This window comes from Primulina eburnea, unplaced genomic scaffold (assembly GCF_022965805.1).
Source record: "Primulina eburnea isolate SZY01 unplaced genomic scaffold, ASM2296580v1 ctg857_ERROPOS3498143, whole genome shotgun sequence".
NCBI lineage: Eukaryota > Viridiplantae > Streptophyta > Magnoliopsida > Lamiales > Gesneriaceae > Primulina > Primulina eburnea.
The window spans coordinates 627272-650425 of record NW_027331626.1 but is presented as its reverse complement, the minus strand read 5'-3'; the positions used below and the strand labels follow the sequence as shown (position 1 = coordinate 650425).

Here is a 23154-nt window from a genome sequence, read left to right as displayed (position 1 = left end):
TGTGCATGTCTTTTCGGCTACCTAGCACAACTTCCGATATACATCATAACCGTTCATACATTTCAAGATCAACAGCTGTGATCAACTCCTTCCTCCTATATATATAGTAACCCACCTATTTGTCAATCATATTAGCAAATTATTATCCAAGCAGTATAATGGCAGGTGCGAGTAGCTCAAAGACTCCTGATGTGGCGGAAGAGTTCATGCATGCAGCTTTTGAAAAGCGAAAGACTGAAATGGAAAATGAAGTCTTCCACAAGATCCTTCGCTACTGGGAGGAGTTGCAGGGACTGCAGTTTCTCTAAGAATGCGGAGAAGCTACCACTCCTCGACTGGTGGCAAAGCTGGAGAAGTATCGGGAACGTTTGCACGTTGCCGGGACAGTGAACCTCTTTGAGGATGACTATGTCTACCAGCTGATGCTTCACAAGGAGAGGGAGATTTTGACGGATATCACCGACTCCGATAGCTTCCAAAAGACTTCCACTGGAGAATTGAAAAAATGGATAACCATGTGGATGTTTTTTTGTAGAGGAAGAGTATTTCGATGTAATCCGCAAAAATTCTCTCAAATAAATAAGATGTTTATCTAATTTCTCTGTTTTTTTTACTTCTCTGGAAGAATTTTAATTTCATCAGTCATATATATCACGAACTGAACAGAATGACATAAGATGGACTGATAAGATGGACTGATATCAGTCGAAGATAAGTAATCGGATAAATAACAAATAGAAATGCCGGGATCCCATATATCCCGAGCTTAGAATAAGATTCCGGGACCTCTTATCTCCCGGGCTTAGAATAAGATGTCGGGGCCTCATATCTCCCTGGCTTAGAATAATATGCCGGGGCCTCATATCTCCGGGCTTAGAATAAGATGCCGGGGCCTCATATCTCCCGGGATTAGAATAAGATGTCGGGGCCTCCTATCTCCCGGGCTTAGAATGATATACCGGGGCCTCGTATCTCCCGGGCTTGGAATAATATGCCGGGGCCTCATATCTCCCGGGCTTAGACGTTTTTCCGGTTAGCACTCTCGGGTAGTCCATGGGGTGTCACCATGACACATGCTTTAGCATTTATATTGCCAAAAACCGTTTCATATTCCGAGAATTCGGTAAGTCTGATACATTAATATTCGTGCACGTCCTTTCGTTTGTTCGGCTCAACTTCCAACAATTCATCATGAACGTTTATGTGTTTATAGATCAACGGCTGCGATTGGCTCCCTTCTCCTGAATAAATGAGAAGGTGTTTCGCCTGGTTTGAGACCTTTCGACTTCTTCAATATTAAATGCCACTTTTCTATAAATAAGATAGTAGGAACAGAATGTGAGTATCAGTTCATTATGTCTAGTTCGAGTGATTCCAGTGCTTTCAGCAGTACAATCACTTGCAGTGGTACGCCTGCTCAAGCATTAGGCGGAATACATCCTCATATAGAGGCTTTGAAGAGGACCATTGAAGAATATATCTGGGAAAAGGTCATGTCTACCTGGTATAAGATTCAAGATATCAATAACACACACCAGAACGGTTTGTCCCTTACTCGTGCACAAAGAGCAGTGGCGAGGAAATATAGGCGAGAGCTTGGAGTGGCTCGAGTTGCTGATCTAGCCACTGACCAAGTTTTGTCGCATGCGATGCTGTGGAAGGAATGACATCAGCTGAACAAGATCTCAACCACCGAGCCCTTCACCAATCTTCACATTCAGGAATTGACCGATTGGATAACTGAGTGGCAAGATTATGTAGCTTCGAGAATAGCGGATATAATACATCGACCATTTCCTTAATAAAATTTCAATTATCGTATCTTGCTTCTTTAATCTTCTGCAAATAAATAAATATAACTGAGTAATATATGACCAGTACATGAAATCGAAATGCCAGGATCTAATGTCTCCTGAGCATAAAATGAAGCGTCGGGACCTCGTGCCTCCCGGGCTCACAAATAAGATGTCGGGCTCTCTCACCAGCCAGGCTTATAAATAAAGTGCCGGGCCTTGTGTCTCCCGGGCTCATAAATAAGATGCCGGGCTCTCTCACCACCCGGGCTTATAAATGAGATGCCGGGCTCTCTCACCACCCGGGCTCATAAATAAAGTGTCGTTTGGTTTCCTCGGGCAGTTAATGCGATGTCAGAATGATGCGTACCCTACCGACAAGTTGTCAGAATCTGTACATATTCCGAGCAGATGAATGATCATGACGCCTAGATTTACGCACCTGTCTTTTCAAATATCCCGCCTAATCATGCCGCTCAATTTCCGAGGCTGATCTGGTCCGTTCGATTTGTTTTAGATCAACGGTGTAGATCACCTTTCTCCCCTATATATAGTAGATGACCGATTTTCCAAAAATCATTTGCAAATTCAAACTTGTAGCGAAGCTCTACCAAATTCCTCTCTCGAGCTTTTCCGTCGCGTAGATCTTATTCCGGCGACCCTTCCGTTCATCGGCTACCAGTCATCATCTTCGTTTCTTCCTAGTAAGTCTCTTCTCCCTTCATTACTTCCATAGTCATGTCAAACTCCACCTCCTCTACTTCTGGCCAAACCGACCTTCTGGCACTCAGGGCAAGGGGAAAGACCCGGTAGCAGGGCCCTTGTGGTTCTCTACTGTGACTTATACCCTTCGCCCGGGTAGTATAGAGGAAATTAGGTCCTTAGGATCCATCCCCTCCACCTACAAAATACTAATTCCTAAGCCTAGTGACCACCCAGACACCCCTCCTTCCGGCTACCACGCCTTCTTTATTGAACAACTTAAAAGTGGGCTTCGATTTCCCATTCATCAATTCTTCGAAGGGGTGATCCGATTTTTTAATCTTCCCCTTAACCATCTCCATCCTAATGCTTTTCGCATTATGGCTGCTACTTTTGTTTTGTTTCGCATGAAACTTATGCCTATTAACTCCTTCATTTTCCATTATTTTTATTCTTGCCGGTTTAATGATGGGGTCTTTTCTTTCATGGCCCGAATGCATTACCGGTTCTTAACTGACATCCCTTCCTCTTTGAAGGGGTGGAAGACAAAAATTTTCTTTCTTCAGTTCCCGACTCCGCCAACCTGTGCTTTGGGCTTTTTGTCTTCTTTGCCCACACAGCCTGAACTTTCCCGGGACTTCAAACTCCTTCCCCCCTTTACCCAAGCCTGGGATGTTCTGGAGAAACAGTCTTACTTATCCTCAGTGCTACTTGGGGGGGGGGGGGGGGGGAGCAATCTAATTCATTACGGGATCGGGTCCCGGCCTGAAGATCCTGTAGATCGGATAATAGATGAATTTGATCAAGCTGGTCCTCAGGCTGGTAAATAACTTCCCAACTTCCAACTCTTAAATTCAAACTGTTATTTTTCTAATCTACGAGTTCCCAATACAGAAGGAGAAATGATTAATGCCAGCCTTCAGGAAGCTGCTGCAAAAAAGAAAGCCGAGCAGAAGAAGATCCGGGCTGAGAAGAGGGCCCAGGAAGCTCAGAAGGAAGAAGAACACCGAGCTCGTGCGGCGGCTGAGGCCTGGGAAGCTGAAGAGTGCCGTGCTGAGGCAGAAGATAAAGCCAGGGAGGAATCTGCCCCTTCTCAGGAGGAATCCACCTCCCAGGCTGCCGAGGAGGACCCGGCTCCTGTAAATCAGCGAAAGAGGAAGGCCACCAAGGAGCCGATCGCGGAAGCGGTGGTGGTGGTAGAGGATGAGGCCGAGGAGATCGCCCGATCTCCTCCTATGACTGGTTGTTCTGCCGGTCCCTCCGGGGGAAGGCCCTGGATCCTCCCCAACATCTTTGGGGATGATATCAGCTCGGATCTTGTTAAAATGATCCGGGGCCTTCTGCGCCCTGACGAGGTGGCACACCTCCAGGGAGTTCATTCCAATATGCTGCTCTGCGAAGTAGTGTCCCGGACCTTCTCTGTAAGTCCATTAAATTACACTCTTTTACATTGCTTTCTCTGACTTTTTTATGTTTTCAGGGCTTGCAGATGCTCATGCATTCCTACGAGCGAGTGGTTCAAGTAGAAAAGGGGGCCAATGCTCAGGCTACTTCGGCCCGGGAGATGCATGCTAAACTCCAAGAGGAGATGGGTCGTTTGAATGAGCTTCAAGAGCATGTGTTGTCTCGGGAGAGGGCTGTCTGGGAGCAGCAAATGAATCTGGTCCGGGCGGAACTTGCTGAGGCCCGAGCAGAGACACAGGCGGCAAAGGAAGAAGCAGAGTACTCCTGATTCGAGCCGAGGACTTCCAGGCTGTTGTGACCCTCATTAAGACTGCACAGGAGGAGCAAATGACAAACTTTTTGAAGTACCCTGAGTTCAAGAAGATAGATGCCCGGAGCAGTTTGAGGAGGCGGGCCTTGTTCCGGCGGACCCGGAGGATTTTCCTGATTTGGAGAAGGCTACCCCGTCCCTTCCAGATGATGAAGATGAGCAGAATAAGGAGAAAAATCCCCGAGTAGACTAGGATCTTCTGTTTTGTTTCCCCCTGGTTTTTTTTTATTATTATTCCCGAGCTTCCGGGCACCTTGTAAATACTTTGAGTATCAATTAAAATATTTTGCTTTACCTTCCTCGCATTTGGTAATAGTTCTAAAACATATCCAGGACTGCAAGAATTGACTTGAATTCGGTAATAATTCTGAATTTTATCAATCAACCAATACACCTTCACAAAGAATAAACTCGGGGATTTAAAATGAAATTAGTCTTGATAAATGACCAGGGTGTAAGTAATTGGAATGGTTCCCTGGGTCTGACGGATAACCAGGGTACGGGTCCCCGGGCCAGGTTATGGGTCCCTAGGCTTAAAATCCAACTGGGGTACGGGTCCTCCGGGCCAGGGTACGGGTCCTTGGACTTAAAATATGACCGAGGTACGGGTCCTCGGGCCAAGGTATGGGTCCTTGGACTTAGTAAATGACCAGGGTACAGGTCCCTAGACTTAGAATATAACCGGGGTACGGGTCCTCCGGGCCAGGGTACGGGTCCCTGGACTTAGGATATAACCAGGGTACGGGTCCTCCGGGCCAGGGTACGGGTCCCTAAACTTTCGATATGACCGGGGTACGGGTCCTCCGGGCCAGGGTACGGGTCCCTGGACTTAGGATATAACCGGGGTACGGGTCCTCCGGGCCAGGGTACGGGTCCCTGGACTTAGGATATCACCGGGGTAAGGGTCCTCCGGGCCAGGGTACGGGTCCTTGGGCTTTGTAGATATTTCTTTAAACAATTTCTTTATTTGATGAAGAAACAATAGATACACGTGCTTTTAAACATAATATTTCTTTAAATGAAAAGAATTCCATGGCCTCTTAAGAACGTGTCCTTGAGAATCTTCGAGATAATAAGCTGCACCCGAGCTGACTCTTCGAACTATTTTGAAGGGTCCTTCCCACATTGCTTCTAATTTTCCCACATCACCTACTGGCTTGATTTTTTTCATAACCAAGTCTCCAACCTGAAAATCTCGTAATCGAACATGCCTGTTGTAGGATTTTATTACCCGGTTGCGATAAGACTCCATTCGAATAGCTGCCCGGTCTCTCCTTTCTTCAACTAGATCAAGTTCAATGGCCCGGGCCTGATCGTTGTTGCTCGGATAAGATTCTATCCGAGTAGAAGGTTTCCCGATCTCCACAGGTAGAACTGCTTCTGCACCATATACAAGACTGTAAAGTGTTTCTTGGGTAGACGATCGTGGCGTGTTCGATACGCCCATAATACATTCGGTAACTCTTCCACCCAGTCTCTGCCCTTTCCATGGAGCCGGGGTTTCAATGCTTGCACAATAATTCTGGTAGTTATTTCAGCATGGCCGTTAGCCTGAGGGTAAGCTACTGAGGTGAAGGATTGAATAATCTTCATTTCTTGACATCAGGAGGTGATCTTTTTTCCTTGGAATTGCCTTCAATTATCTGAAATTAACTTCCTCGGGATGCCATATCTGCAAATAATGTTCTTCCACGGAAATTTCATGACTTCCTCCTCAGTAATCTTTGCTAATGGCTTGGCCTCTACCCACTTGGAGAAATAATCCACAGCCACCACAAGGAACTTTTTCTGTGCCCGGGCTATGGGGAAGGGACCCACAATATCCAAACCCCATTGGTCAAAAGGACATGATGCGGAGATTGGTTGCATACTTACAGCTTGGCGATGATGAAAATTAGAATGGTGTTGACAACATTGGCATCTTAGGACAAGTCGGGCATCATCTTGATTCATTCGGGGCCACCAAAATCCGGCCAATATAGTTTTCCGGGATAGGGCAGTCCTTCCAAGGTGTTCCCCACAACATCCTTCATGTATTTCCCGGAGGACGTACTCTACCTAATCCTCTGATAAGAACTTGAGTAATGGGCCCTGATATGGTCGCCTGTACAAAACATTATTCAAAAAGACTAACCTGGGCGCTTGTTTTTTGATTCTTGCGGCCTGGGCTTGATCTTCTGGGAGCATTTCATGGACTATGTATTCAACGATGGGAGTCATTCATGAGCTTTTCTGGGCCGGGGGTATTTCTTCATCAATAGAGGCACCAGCCGGGTAAAGCAGAGAATCTCCCGGGTACTTATATCTATCATGGAAGCAGCCAATTTGGCTAAGGTATCATCTTCTGAATTTTCTTCCCGGGGAATTTGTTCGATACTCCAGTCGTTCAGATACGCTGCCCAGGCCGTGATGAGCCCTAAATATTTGAGCATTTTTTCGTTCTTGGCCTCATACATTCCTTTGATTTGTTGTGTGACCAGCTGAGAGTCAGAATAAATAATGACCCGGGAAGCACCGACTTCCCGGGCAACCTACAACCCAGCCAAAACAGCCTCATATTCTGCTTCGTTATTTGTAACCTTAGAATCAATCCACAAAGCCATCTTAATTTTTCTTCTGATGGGGCAATTAGGACCACCCCGACTCCACATCCCGATAAATTTAAAGCACCATCAACAAACACTCTCCATACCTCTTCTTCTACCGGTTGAATCATTTCTATTAAGAAATCAGTTAAGGCTTGGGCTTTCATAGCAGCTCGAGGTTTGTATTCGATGTCATACTCCCCGAGCTCCACAGTCCATTTAATCATTCTTCTGGAGACTTCGGCGTGGGTCATGATCCTTCAAAGTGGAGAGTTGGTGAGGACCACAATGGGATGTGAAAGAAAATAAGGCCTCAGCTTCCGAGCGGTCATTACCAAGGACAATGCTATTTTTTCCACCTCGCTGTATTTTAATTCTGCTCCTCGAAGGGCATGGCTGACATAATATATTGGTTTCTGATCCGCCCCTTCCTCTTTGATAAACACAGAATTAACAGCGAATTCAGTGGCGGAGAGATAAACCCACAATTTCTCCCCGGGCTCGGGCATGGACAAAACGGGCAACTCAGCCAGATGTTTTTTCAAGTCTTGAAAAGCTTGCTCATATTTGTCGTCCCAATCAAATTTCTGCGCCTTTCTTAGGACTTGTAAGAATGGCTAACTCCGATGGGCAGATCGGGAAATGAAACGCGACAGGGCAGCAATCCTCCCGGTTAGTTTCTGCACATCTCGGACAGATTGAGGAGAAGGCATGTCCATTATTGCTTTGATTTTTTCAGGGTTGACTTCGATTCCTCTGTCAGTTACCAAGAAACCCAAAAAATTACTGCTCCTGACCCCGAACACACACTTGCCCGGGTTGAGCTTTATTCCATATTGTTTCAAAGTGGTGAAAGTTTCAGCTAGATCATCAATGAAGTGGGAGACTTCCCGGATTTTGATTATAATGTCGTCCACATACACCTCAATGTTCCGACCTATTTTCTTTTGGAAGACAAGATTCATCAGGCGCTGGTACGTAGCTCCCGCATTCTTCAAGCCAAAAGGCATAACAACATAGCAGAAGGTGCCCCCGGAGGTGACAAAACTGGCTTTATCTTGATCTTCCAGAGCCAAGGGGATTTGGTGATACCCCTGGTATGCATCCAGAAAGCTTAATAACTCGCATCCAGAAGTGGAATCTACCAGCTGATCAATCCGGGGGAGTGGATAACAATCTTTGGGGCAAGCTTTATTCAGGTCCCTGAAATCAACACACATCCTCCACTTCCCCGTGGATTTTGGGACGAGGACCACATTTGATAGCCAGGTAGGGAACTGGAATTCTCTGATATGCCCGGCCCTCAGCAACTCTTCTACTTGCTCTTCAATTACTTATCTTTTTCAGGGCCAAAATGTCTATTCTTTTGCTTCACGGGCCGGGATCCCGAGAGGATGTTCAATTTATGTTCGGCCACTTGGGGCGAGATCCCGGCCAACTCCTGTTGAGACCAGGCGAAAACACTAATGTTAGTTTTTAAACATTGTAAGAGATTTACCCGGGTGGACGTGCTAATGTCTCGGGCCACCCGGACGTGCTTTCCTGGCTCAATTTCCACCACTTATTGCTCTTCCTCAGCAACAAAGTGCACTTCTCTCTCCTTGGCCCCTTCTTGACATTCTTTCTCCTTCCCTTCCCTTCCCTCCTTGCCTTCTTTTGTGGCTGCTCATATTGCTGTTCGGGGTGACTGGAATGATGGGTGGTGGCTTGCTTTGCTAGGGCCGTTTTGACAGCATCCGTCACGATTTTGGTCAACTCCTCAGGGGTTAAATGGATGGTGGGCTGGGGACCATCAGGTGGGGGGCCACCTGCACCAGAAAGGCGGGTGTTGTTTTCTACATGAACTCGGGAGGTGTCTTGATTTGCTCTCCGAGTAGGAGCCATATCAACGCCTTAGAACTCAAGTTTCCCACAGACGGTGCCAATGATGCAACCCGGACGAAGCGGACGAGTTGGGTCGGGAACTCTGCCGGATTTGCAATCAAAATGTTGAAGGAAATATGAGTTGGACGTTTGGCTTGAATCTCGTGATTCCTCGAATGATTTAAGGGATCTGCGAACAAGAAGACAACCACGTGAATGGGCGCCGGAGGGATGTCCGGCATGACCACTCCGATGCTTAAGTCAGTAGGGTACTCAAGCAATAAAACCAATGTGGCCAAGTGATGGCTGTGTGATTGGTGTGCTAGATGGAGAGTAAATGATACTATTAAATGTGTGAGTTAATATCTGAATAGAGAATAAATGCAAGTAAAGAACCTGGTATTTATAGTAGAGGATGCAATGATGACCTCGTTTTTTGTGTTTGAGTATTAATTGTAGTAGGGTTGCTGATTCTAACATATTGTTTTGACATGTCAAATCTTATGCTACTCACATCAAACCCACTTGATCTTGTCAATCATTTATGTTATTGTTAGACATAGGTCGGCCGTGCATGCTCTATCAAGTCGGCGCCATTAAATGCTTCACTCACATCGAGGTGGCCGGGTAGAGTGCTTCTCGGGTAATTATATAAGAACTCGGGCATTCCACGTCTCGGGAAAGTCATGTCCCGGGTGGTCCAATAGCCCGGCCTATTGAATGACTGTCCACTTCATGATTTCTCTAAGTCGTACTCCCCTCGTCCCGGGCTGTTCTATGACTCGGGGTGTTAATCCATATTGTCATGCTACCGGCCCAAGAGCATTCCATCCTGGCACGGGCACCATCCATAGATAGGTACGCTCCATGGCCCGGGAAGTCCCAGGACCTATCCATGACCCGGGACATCCCGGGGTATCAATTGAGTTTATACAAAAGTTTTTGTTAGTTTTATCTCAAACTTTTCAAATCCTTATCTTGTTCAAACAAAATCAAACTTAATAAAAAAGATTTAAACTTTGTGACGTTTGTCGATTGTTTTCATAGGATTGTCAAAGACGAATTCTTTGAAGATTCGTCTGAATCTCAATTGTTTTGGTCATGATTATTTGTTGCCAAGTTTTCGTAGTTTAGAAGTAAACATCACAAAAAATTACATGTTTCTAAAAGAGCGGGACAACACAACATTCTTTATTTCATCAAATCGAGGACGTGACTCCGTTTTGAGCGCATTACCTTTCGTGATTAAAGAATCGTATGATAATACATCTTGAGTTTTATAGTTGTAGCAAGATCTTGAAATTTAAAAATAATAAGATTTTTAAGGTAGCCTTCAAATTTTCCCACTGTTTCAACCTTAAATTCTCCACATCTTCACAAACTAAAGCTGCAATTTTGATTAAGATATTAGAACTCACCAACTTAAATAAACTAATAAAATTGGACAAAATTTTGCTGGACAATAGCCTACTATTGCCTATATACACCCGAGGGCCTGAAATGAATTCGGAAGCAGAGTTCGAAAGGTTTGAACATTTTTTTTATTATTATTATTTTGGGTTGGATATCCATCATGGTTATCCCCTACCAGTCAGTGGACTTGCCCAGATAAATATGTTCCTTTACATGTCTCGAGCTGAATTTGGTTTGTGCCTATCAGAATATATTTCTTATTCCTTCCAAGAAACAGTATTCTCTGATAATAAATTTGTCCACATTTGAATTCAAATTGCCTTTATAATGTTTGACCGCTGTCGTGGTCGGATATGAGGAGAGGTCCAAGAGGCCTCTGCCTCAAGCCAACTGTCAAAAGGGCACCAAAAAAATAAAATGTATCTATTTATTTATATATTACTTTTAAAAATTAATTTTAATTTGTAAACTCTAGCTAAAATAATTATCAAAAGAGTGAGTCTTACTAATCTGTGAGACGGATCAACCCTACCCATATTCAGAATAAAATGTAATACTTTTAGAATAAAAAATAATATTTTTTCATGGATGACTCAAATAAGAGATTCGTCTCACAAATTCGACCCATGAGACAGTCTCACACAAGTTTTTGTCTTACCAAAATATGTGGAAGATGTTGAAAATTAAATGTGTCGACCCACTTTCATTTTCTATCGATAAACTTTGATTAGAAACTTCAGAGAAAACTACTGAAATTATGTAAAAAAATGCTGTTATTTAAATGATTTTTAGAATATTTTTGTTATCTCATATTACTAACTTGTTGGGATACCATCTTTCAAAACCATATAACCACATAAATTTAAAATCTTTTTCTTGATACCCTCATAAGGATCCGGGTCTTCATTAACTCGGTTTGTTACTTGGATAGCCCGAATCAAAGCCAATATGCCGGGTACTCTCCTCGAAAACTCGGGCACTACGCCTCTCCCCGGGCAACCATAATCACAGCCCGGGTTCTCAAGCAAATACCCGGGTACCCTACTACCCGGGTCATCTCGAGAATTGCGCCATAATCACAAACGAGGACTTTGGTAGACAAATTTATTTAGGATTGAGGAGACGTAAGGACATCTTAATATTTATCTTATCAGAGTAGCACATCGGAAGCGTGGATTATTAGGATTCTAGAATTAAGAGTCTAAACTTTTTTTTTATCAAAGATAAGCGAATTTCGATGACGAAATTTCTTTTAAGGGGGGAAGGATTGTAGAACCCGTAAATCAGACTACGTATAAGTCATGCATAATTCTAGTATTTAAATTAAAATGATTTTTATGAGTATTTAAATTCTCTTCTTTAAATTTATTTATTTTATGCAGTAGTTTAATTTTTATCTTTTCAGTTAATTCAGTAAGGCCGGACTGGAGTTGGAGTTTTGAGATAAAATTTAAGATTTAAGAAATCATTCCCATATTTTATTTTAGCTATCTAGTAAGTTGATTTAAGTTAAAAGAAAGTTTAAGGAATTATTTAAGTTACTTGGGGTGAGTAGGAAATAAGTTCATTTAGGTCCCTTAATTGAGGTGTTAATTCACTAAATTATTTAAGAGATAGGTAAGGCCCTTAAGGTATTAAAATTTATCAACTAAACAACATTTCCCCTTCATTTTTATTGTGTAATTTCGGCCACCCTTAATTGATTAAGCATTGATATGCCAACTCACCCTTTGACTCATTCTTTGTTATTTTAGCATGCTAACCTTTTTAATTATTAATCAACCTTAATTAATTAATTATTAAGCTTTAACCTAGTCTAGATTTGCATGAGAGAATCGGCCTCATTCTAGATCCATCCAAGAAGCCATTTGATATCAACCAATTCAAATTTCAAAAAGAGAAGACTTGGTCATACCTTTGCATCCCTTTATTTTTGGATCTCCCTCACACTACTAACCATCATTCCCCCACACTCATTCACGAAATTCAGAGTAATTTTGAGAGAAAAATCGTGGCTAGCACTAGAGAAAAAAATAGAGAGAAAATCGAGTAGAAGGAAGGAAGGTAGATCACTCTGTCTCCTCCGCGCCGGATCGTCTCATTCTTTCGTTTTTCTTTCAAACAAAACCAGGCATGCATATATTCTTCTTGACTCTTCAATCAAGTCCTATTATCATTATTTTTACATTTCATGATCATCATTTCCATGCAAAAACCGAAATCTATCAAAAAAAAAATTCAGAAAATAAAACATGCAGATTTTTCGTTTCCATGACAAGCTTCACGGTTTCTTGTGTTTTGGTGGTTTCAGGTATTGGTTCGGTTCCAGGCTCCCAAGGCTACATCTAGACATGTTTTAGGATGGATAAGGACCACTTTGGTCCATTATTTCAGCCCCCATGCTTGCTGGAAATCGAGATGACAGCAACTCCCCAATCATGTCACCATTTGCATTCGATTTTCTTGTTTGATGTCAAAGATTGATGGATCTGATCTTGGCTGCCCTAAGGGCTATAGCCATGGTTAGAACATCTCCTGGTGATGTCTAAGACGTGACCAAGTCACCCTTTTGAGGCTTGGTCCATGGTCGAATCGGTTTTAAAATCAAACAACAAGAATAGCCCTTCGCCCCTTTCGAATTCAGCAAGTGTAACATTTGGTTTTGAGGGATGGTGTGGATCTTGGTTGGCCTATGGCCCCTAAACACGGTTCATACCAGGCCCCTAGATGTTTAGATCGTGCCATGGTCAATCAAATGGCCACTGGAATGACACGAGACAACAAACGAAGCAAGACACCACACGCATGCAAGGGTGCTCTCGGGTGTGACTTTCAGAGGAGTTATGGTGTTATGCGAATTGTGGCTGGCCTAGGGCCCTTAGCCATGGTTCAAACCATTCCTTAGGATGTTGGTAAGAGGTTATGGTCGGTGGTTCAAGCCCCCCAATGGCCATTAACCTCGCAAACGACGCAAGGAAACCAAAGCACAGCTGCTGTATTTTTGGACAGCAACTTGCTGTGACGGTTCAGTGGCTCGTTCGAGTTCTCGGTTGGCTTTTAGCCTATGGCCTTGGACTAGACAGTGCCTCATTGAGTTAGGAAGGTCATGTTTTTTACCGTTTGTAATTTGGTTCATTTTTGAGGTCGTACGAGAATTTACGGTGCGATGTGCCAAATTGACTCTCGAAAGAGCGTTTCATGTTTTGGCCTCCATCCACCTAGATTTCGGCCCTAACTATTTTACGAGCATTAATTCATCATTTTAAGCGTATTTTAATCATGACTATATGATGTTTCAGTGTTGGTTTGGGCTGGTTCGGAGTAATGATTAAATACGAAGTCATTAGGCGCATTTGTCTCAGTTTTTTAATTTAATTGCGTAGTTGGTCAAGTAAAAGCTATTGCATATTTTTCATGGCATATTTAGGTTGCAGCGAGCCTGGGAGCGATCCAATCCATCAGTAAAATTATTACAGGATATTTAATTGTGTGAATTAATTATATTACGTGCAAAAATATTCATTTTGAGATTTATGCGATATTGCTTGTGGTCACTTTACTATCATGATTAAATCCGATCCCCAGTTACCGGTCCGGTCACCAGTTACCGGCCAGTTCAGTTGTTTCACCCAGTATACTGTGGCAGTAGTCTGATCAGACGTAAATCCGGTCACCAGTTACCGGTCCGGTCCCCAGTATAGGTCAGCTCAGTTCAGTTCAGTTCAGGGACCACTTGCGTAGACCATAATCTCCCCAGAAAATTATTACAAGCTATTTCAGTACAGGGCTCCAAGGAGCAAACATTTTTACTATGATTTTTCAGTTCAGCATGCACGTATTATAATTGCTCATGACAAGTTATTTTCACGTATACCTCATGACATGATATTTTTATCCCATGCAAGTTTTACTATATTATTTACTCGTTATTTACGATATATGCATGTTGAGTCTTTAGACTCACTAGACTTGATTGTTGTAGGTACTGATGATGTCGGGATCGAGGGCGGGGACCAGTGAGCTAGCTTGGGTCGGCAGTAGTGGCACCCGAGGACCTCAGTTTCAGCACTTGCCATTTTATTTTTGATGCTCAAATATTTTATCAGTTGTCGAATACTTTAACTTGTTATTTTGGCAAGTAATAATTTCTTCTGCTGCTATTTTGAACGTTAAACATTTTATCATTTTTTGGTATGAATGAGGCACTCCATTTATTTTAAAATAAAAATTTTAAATTTCCCGCAAATTTTCAAAGTAACGAATTTTCGGGCCGTTTGGCTTACTAGAGAAGAGCAGGAGCAGGAGCAGGATCAAGGAAGGGGGGAAGAGGAGGAAGTAAGGGTAGAGGATGAGTATTTACGTCCCTCTACCAAGGTTTGGCTTACAAGGAAGGGATCTTCAAATTTGTAAGTTCTGGGGAGGGAAGGTTGTGGGGGCAGGGAAGGGAGGAAGCCGGTAAGACGGGCAGGGGACGCGGGAGTTGAATATAAAAATATCTTCCTTTCCAACCCTTCTGAGAAGAAGGGATATCATCAAGGCATCTGGCGTTTAGCCGGGCAGCCAGGGAAAAAGCATTATCCCCGAGTCTGCAAGAAAAGAAATAATGGAGAATGAGGGGGAAATGGCAAAATTGTTCATTTTAAAAAGTACATAGGCAGAGGCCATAATCCTAAAAGAATTGGGATGAAATTGGTTAACAGGTACACCAAAAAACTTGGCGAATGCAATATAAAAGGGAGGAACATGAAATCGGAGACCATTTCTAACTTGGACCCGAAAGAAAGTTGTGTACGCGGGAGGAGGGTTATTGGCTCTATCAGAAGGCCCGGGTATCAAAATGGAAAAGGTGGAAGGAATGGAGCCTAGGACTCGAATTTTCTCGTCCGACCCCGAGCGCAAAGTGCTACTCATTGAGGAGAACCAAGGAATTCCCGGGGTATCAGTAGGAAGAGGGCTCGACGCCCGGGCTTTGTCCTTATCCTTGCTCTTTTGCAGAGCCCGGGAGTGGTCAGATGAGGAGGGCTGGGAAAAAATGGTTTTTTTTTGGTGAGCTGTGGGTTTTTTAGAAACTTGGGTAACAGTGCGACGGGGAGGTGGAGATGGGGAAGAATCAGAGCGCATCGTGGTAGACTCATCACTAGGTGAGCCTCGAGCATTTGCTCTAGAAGTAGAAGAGGTAGAATTTGATATTTCTGGGGAAAAAAAAATAAAAAATTTAAAAGTATTAGGGAGAAAAGTGGTGGAAGATCGTCGGAGGAGGATGATTTTGTGCGTCAAAGATTCGAGAAAAGAAATTGCGAGAGCTTCCGCGAGTTTTGAATTTGAAAGTAATTTTAAGAAAATAGGAGGCCTAATATATATAGGCGTTGGGGGGAGATCTCGGCCATTGATTTGAATACACGTGGACGATCAAGATGTGCCTCGTAAATTGTAGCGGGCATATGAAAGAACGTGCACAAATATTGAGGAGACATGCTCATTATTACCTCGGAATATGAAACGATTTTCGGCGGTTTAAATGCTAAATCAAGCGTCATAATGACACCCCTTGGAATGCCCAAGAATACTAAGCGACAAAATATGTGAAGCCCATGAGATATGAGGCCCCGACATCTATTGAAAGCCCGGCGGATATGAGGCCCCGACATCTTATTCAAAGCCCGGGATATATGAGGCCCCGATATCTTACTCAAAGCTTGGGAGATATGAAGCCCAAGCATAACATCTTAAACACGGGTGGTATCAGACCCCGGTATTTCGTCCCATCTAGGGGATATTTGAAGCCCCTGATTCTCTTACACATTCTGAATTATGTTTCTGCAAAAGCACAATTATGACTAATCGGGACAGCGAGTCAAGCTCTAGCCCGACTATTTTAGGGATGGGTGGTGATACCCCCATAAGGATCCAGGTCTTCATTAACCCCGTTTGTTACTTGGATAGCCCGAATCAAAGCCAATATACCGGGTACTCTCCTCGAATACTCGGGCACTACGCCTCTTCCCGGGCAACCATAATCACAGCCCGGGTTCTCAAGAAAATACCTGGGTACCCTACTACCCGGGCTATCTCGAGAATTTCACCACACTCGAGTGTGATTGATACAGGTCGTCTAATCTGTTAGAACCACTTGGGCTTGGAGTGTCCTAGAAGCCATCAGAAGCTATAGTATGGGCAGCCGATGTGGAGACCCGGGCTCTAACTCGATTCTGTTTGGGATTTATTGGATCTTTTCTAAAAATTGCGGGTCAAAATTTTTTGCTTTTTAACATTAATTCAAATGTATATAAATCATACATAAGCAACAACTCTATTTCATTCAAACATAAATAGAAACAAGTCTTGTTCTATTTTCATAATACAAACTAGTGTTCACTACCAACTACAATTCATATCTAGTACATGTCTAGTAAAAACCACTAGTAATCTTCTGCGCCCGAAGTCACCACTCTATCAATCTCTCATCCTCGTCGAGACCCAGATCCTGTCCCACCTGTTGCCATGCACACATACAGACACAACAACAGCCGGAAACTCACTTGAGAACAAATCCCAGTATAAAACATGTTATACATGCATATACGCAATATAAATCATGAAGTACACTAACATGAATAAAAGAAATAGCAATGGGTTCCATAATCTATGAAACCAAAGCAATATAAGCATGCAACTCAAATCAATTCATATCTTGACTCGACTCGAACTCTAACTCTAGGGATCCCGGTGTGAATAAGACGTCATTGTCTGTCACCTACCCTCCCAATCGGGGTAACGGTACGTCTTATTCCTAGATTTCGGTCATGTCTGTATCGAATGTCTACAATCGGAGGATGTCTGCTCCTATGCGTTGATACCACCGAACATCTAGAAATTTGGTAAATCTGCCAATGACTCTCATATCTTAAATGCTTGAATATAAATCTATAAACAAGGCATAATCGTAATCAAACATAAACAACAATATGGTATGTGATTTTGGGAAACTCCAACCAAATCTGATTCGAGTTATATCTCCCGAATTCACATGAATTATACCTTTCTTGTCGTAGTCTTTATCGTAGTCGAAATCTCAATGTCAAAGTTGCCAATACAAATCTGAAATGGCATAGTAAATGTGCATTTTGTCAATCTCTAGTACACAACAATACACATAGGAATCAATATTTCATTTCAAGTCATTTCGACGGCATAACGACGTGGTTTCTTGATACCGGTCATATCAATACAACAATAATCAATAATCCACAACATCTTTAACAACATACTCCACCATATTCTCAAAATCTGCATAATCTCATACACACATATATATACTGAAAATCGTAACAATATCATATGCCATCATTTTCTCGATCCGTTTACATTTCTACGACGTCCATAATCTCAAGAACATATGATTATAAGCATAACAGAATTTCCCCAAAGTGTACACTTCAAAACATGCTGAAACATAACCAAACTTACATCCTTTGATAGCCCTTAAAGAGAGGAGCTCAAAACCGAAATCAGATTAAAGTTTGGATGTGTGAATCTTTCAAAATCAAGAGCTTAAGAGCACAAAAAAAGTTGAAGCTTTCTCCCCTAAATCCCTCGGTTCTATCTGCTGAAGAAGGAAAGGAATAAGGACAACACACCATATATGCATGGCAAGGGCAAGTGTCTTATTTTTCAAGCAACACGTTGCACCGCGGGTGCAGTGCTTCTTAGACCGCAGGTGCACTAAACTCTCGGCAGCCCTATCCATATTCTAAAATCGACGACTGCGGGTGCGGTAGCACTACTGTCAAAAATGGCCAACTTTCTGTCCATCAACCGCGGGTGCACTCTTTCTTGGACCGCGGGTGCGGTGACCCTACTGTAATTCTTCCACATTTCATGAACTACAACCGCGGGTGCGATCCTTTTCTTACCGCGGGTGCGGTCTCTTCTTCATGCAACACTTCATCATCTCATTTAGTGCTTCTCATTACATGTCATGCATACTCATATCTTCGAATATCACATCAATGAAGACTAATAAATCTAGTGCCTCTCATTACATGTCATGCATTCTCATATCTTCTAATATCACATCGATGAAGACTAATAAATCTCAGGCCTTACATTTCTCCCCCTCTAAGAAATGATTTTGTCCTCGAAATCGCAGACAATCTATCAAATCATGTATGAAAGGCAATATAATCAAAACTGAAGAAATACTCACATCATGTAAATAACTCAGGATGTCTCTGTCTCATTTCTGCTTCTGTCTCCCAAGTCGCTTCCTCGATGCCATGACGACTCCACTGAACTTTCACAAGCAGAATAGTCTTCGTTCTGAACTGTTTCTCTTTCCGATCAAGAATTAGTATCGGTTGCTCAACATAACTCAAAGTCTGATCAAGCTCGGCTTCGTCCAGTTGAATGACATGAGAAATATCTGGCAGATATCTACGCAACATCGATACATGAAAAATGTCATGTATCCCAGATAAAGAAGGAGGAAGAGAAAGTCGATATGCTCGATCGCCAATCTTCTCCAGAATCTCGTAAAGACCGATGTATCTAGGAGACAACTTTCCACGTTTGCCAAATCTAACAACGCCCCTAAAAGGAGAAATCTTCAAAAACACTCTGTCTCCTTGTTCAAATACTAACGGTCTACGTCTGACGTTCGCATACTTGGCTTGTCTATCTTGTGCCGTCTTCATTCGCTTCTGAATTATTTTCACTTTCTCAGTCATTTCTCGAATCATATCAGGCCCAAGTTCTGGTACCTCAGATATATCATCCCAGTACAACGAAGATCTGCACTTCTTGTCATACAAAGCTTCAAACGGTGCCATCTCAATACTCGTCTGATAACTGTTGTTGTACAATAATTCACAAAGTGGCAGTGAATCTTTCCAACTAGTGCCGAAATCTAGCACTACAGCTCTCAACATATCCTCTAAAGTCTGGATAGTCCGCTCTGACCGTCCGTCTGTCTGAGGATGATAAGCAGTACTCAGGTGCAATATCGTACCTAAAGCCTGCTGTAGACTATGCCAGAAGTGTGAAGTGAATCGTGGATCACGATCTGATACGATAGACTTCGGCACACCATGCAATCTGACCACCTCTCTGACATATATCTCAGCCATCTGATAATGTAGGTATGTCATTCTGTATGGAATAAAACACGCTGATTTGGTTAATTTGTCAATAATGACCCAAATCACATCACAGCCCCGGGATGATCGAGGTAACTTCGTCACGAAATCCATGGAAATGTGATCTCATTTCTATTCAGGAATAGACAAACTCTGAAGTAGACCTCCAGGCTTCTTTCTCTCGGCCTTCACCTGTTGGCAATTCAAGCACTTACACACAAATTCGGCAATGTCTGACTTCATCTGTTTCAAACAGAACTGTGTCTTCAAGTCATTGTACATCTTTCTGCCACCAGGATGAATACTAAACCGACTACAGTGTGCTTCTGACATAATCTGTTGTTTCAATTCTGGAACATCTGGCACTACAATACGGTTATTATCATACAGAACATAATCATGTACCTGATATTCTGACTGATGTCCTGACCTGACCATATCAATCGACTTCTGCACATTCTGATCAGTTCTTTGGGCTTCCTTGATTCTCATAATCAAATCTGACTCAACTTGAATCGAAGCACGTCGTAGTGGTCTACTATCTGTATCAAATTTCAATCCAGACAGACAGCAATCTTCAACTAAATTCGAAACACCTATCGTCGATAAGGATAAAGCACATTCCTTTCGACTCAAGATATCAGCTACTGCATTTGACTTCCCTGGATAGTATTTGATCTCGCAATCAAAATCTTTCAACAAATCGAGTCATCTACGCTGTCTCATGTTCAACTCTGACTGAGAAAACATGTATTTCAGACTCTTGTGATCAGAGGAAATCTCAAATTTCTCACCATAAAGATAGTGATGCCAAATCTTCAATGGAAAAACAATGGCCGTCAATTCAAGATCATGAATTGGGTACCGGGTCTCGTGAGTCTTCAACTGTCTAGAGGCATATGCGATCACATGTCCTCGCTGCATAAGAACACATCCTAGTCCTCTGTGAGATGCATCACAAAACACAACGAATTCACCAGTACCTGAAGGAATCATCAAGACAGGTGCACTGGTCAGTCTCTTCTTCTACTCTAGGAAGCAAGACTCACAATCCTCAGACCATACAAACGGAGTATTCTTCTGTGTAAACTGGGTAATCGGCTTCACAATACTGGAGAAATCTTTAATGAATCGTCGATAGTACCCTGCCAGACCCATGAAACTGCGTATCTCTGGCACAGAAGTCGGTCTCGGCCAACTGATCACAGCTTCAACTTTACTTGGATCTACAGAAATACCATCTCCAGATATGATATGACCCAAGAAGACAACATGTCCCAGCCAAAACTCACACTTCGACAGTTTAGCAAATAATCTTTCATTTCTCAACGTTTGCAACACAATTCTCAAATGATCGGCATGCTCAGTCATACTCTTGGAATACACCAAAATATCATCGATAAAAACAATCACAAACTCATCTAAATACATCTGAAAGACACAGTTCATCAATCCCATGAATACCGCTGGAGCATTCGTTAAACCAAAAGGCATGACAACAAATTCACAATGTCCATACCTGGTTCGGAATGTTGTTTTCGGTATGTCAACATCTCGTACTCGCAGCTGGTGATATCCTGATCTCAAATCAATCTTTGAATAGACGGAAGATCCCTGCAACTGATCAAATAAATCATCGATACGAGGCAATGGATATTTGTTCTTTACCGTCGCCTTGTTCAGTTGCTGGTAGTCAATACACAATCTCATCGAACCATCTTTCTTTCGTACAAAAAGTACTGGTGCGCCCCAAGGAGATACACTAGGTCTGAATATCCCTTGGCCAGAAGATCTTCTAATTGTGCTTTCAGTTCTTTCAATTCTATCGGCGCCATCCTATACGTAGCTTGAGATATAGGAACGGTACCTGGCACAAGATCTATGCTGAAATCTATATCTCGGGGTGGGGGTAACCCTGGGATCTCATCTGGAAATACATCTGCAAACTCCCGTACTACTGGCAAATCTGCCAATGTCGGGCTCGATTTCTGTAGATCTACAGAATAGACAAGGAACCCTTCTGCTCCTTTCTGCAACAATCTACTCATAATCAGAGCAGACACTAAGGGAATCCGAGATCTGGAACCCTTATCGTAGAATTTTCATTCTTCTGTCATTTCAGGTCTGAATCTGACAATATTGTGAAAACAGTCTACGGTGGCTCTGTACTTAGTTAACATGTCAATCCCGACAATACAATCAAAATCAGATAAGCCAAGTACAACACAGTATAAATCAATCTCATTCCCCTCAAACTGTAGTCTACAATGTCTAATTGAAGTCACAGATATCAGACCACTTCCCAACGGAGAAGAAATAGACACTACAGTAGACAATGACTCGACAGGCAATGCATATGTCAATGCAAAATATTCATATTTGAATGTATGGGATGCACCTGTGTCTATCAACACATATGCAGGATAACCGCAAATAAAACAGTTACCTGCAATCACATCGTCTGGCGCATCCTGGGCCAGTTCCTCTGTCAGTGCAAACACTCGAGCCTGCTGTCTGGGAGGTTGGCTTCCTGTCTGGCCACCTCTGGCTCGGAACTGGGTCTGTGTAGGTGGCGGCTGGAAGGAATGAACAGATGATGCTTGCCGCTCAGGCTGAGATACTGAACCAGATGCTCCTATACTCTGAGCTTGATGTTCACCTCTCTGAGGACAGACTCTGGCAAAGTGCCCCGGCTGTCTACAAATATTACATCGGCCCGTGACTCCCTGACACTGCTCAGTGGCATGCCTGCCTCCACAAGAACTACAGTAAACACCTGTAGACTCTAAACTCTGGCCAGGACCTCTCTGTCTTGACCCACTGGAGCTCGACGAACTGCTCCCTGATCTCTTGAACTGCTTGCCTCTAGCTTTCAAAGAATCTTTCTTGCCACTACTACTGCTTCCACTATCAAATCAAGGAGGAGGTACTGAAAACTGGGCGGCGGGCTGTGGCTGTCTCTGACTCTGAATACTATAGGAAGCTCCTCGCTGCCTAATCAAGCCAGCCTCTGCTCCTTTCGCTATGTTCAGTGCATCAGAAAAAGTGTTGGGTCGCCCCGTGTTCACCAAAGTAAAAATATCAGGGTTTAAACCATTGATGAACTGGTCCGCGACCGCTTCGTCATTTCCTGCCACATGTGGGGCAAATCGGAGCAAGGAAGAAAATTTGGCGTGAATAAGACGTCACTGTCTGTCACCTACCCTCCCAATCGGGGTAACGGTACGTCTTATTCCTATATTTCGGTCATGTTTATATCGAATGTCTACAATCGGAGGAAGTCTGCTCCTATGCGTCGATACTGTAAAGCCCCGAAAATTTAAAGGTCGACTCGAACCACATGCATGCAATTATTTAATTCTCTTGTAATTTGATTAAATTTTTTAATTGCATTAATTAAATATGTTGTGCATATTTACATGTTTAAAATATATTTTTTTACATTGTTGCATTAAAATTAATTTTTAAAAGGTTATTCGAGTTGTGATCGAGGAACGGGGACCGAGGGCTGAAAAAAGTAAAATGTTTTTAACTGATTATTTTTAATTATTTAAAATATGGTCGATGCTTTTTATGTATTTTTGAAAATAAGGGGTTTTGAGGTGATTTTATACGCCGGGACTTAAATTTTATGGGTGATAATTTTTCAACTAAAATACGAACTTTTTGGCAATCCGACTAATAAATTCACATGTTTAATTAATCAAAACTTTGGTTAATATTTTATTTAAATCCTAATTTAACTAATGGGCTTGAATTTTGGGGCTTAATAGGCCTAAAGCCTACTTAGTGGATAGATTAGTATTTAAAGTGCAAAAAAATCACAAAACCCTACACTTGCTACTCAAACAATCGGCCACCCTAGATTAATTTGTGAAAACTCTTCCAAC

At 42.7% G+C, this 23154-nt stretch overlaps 1 protein-coding gene across 1 annotated transcript; it reads right to left on the bottom strand.

Moving 5' to 3' along the window:
- Positions 1 to 5266: 5266 nt before the first annotated feature.
- Positions 5267 to 6489, bottom strand: LOC140822470 (uncharacterized). Its single transcript, XM_073183244.1, has 2 exons — positions 6404 to 6489; positions 5267 to 5777 (listed from the first exon to the last, which is right to left on the bottom strand). Exons 1-2 carry the CDS (start codon positions 6487 to 6489, stop codon positions 5267 to 5269), a joined length of 597 nt encoding a protein of 198 aa, XP_073039345.1.
- Positions 6490 to 23154: the final 16665 nt, after the last annotated feature.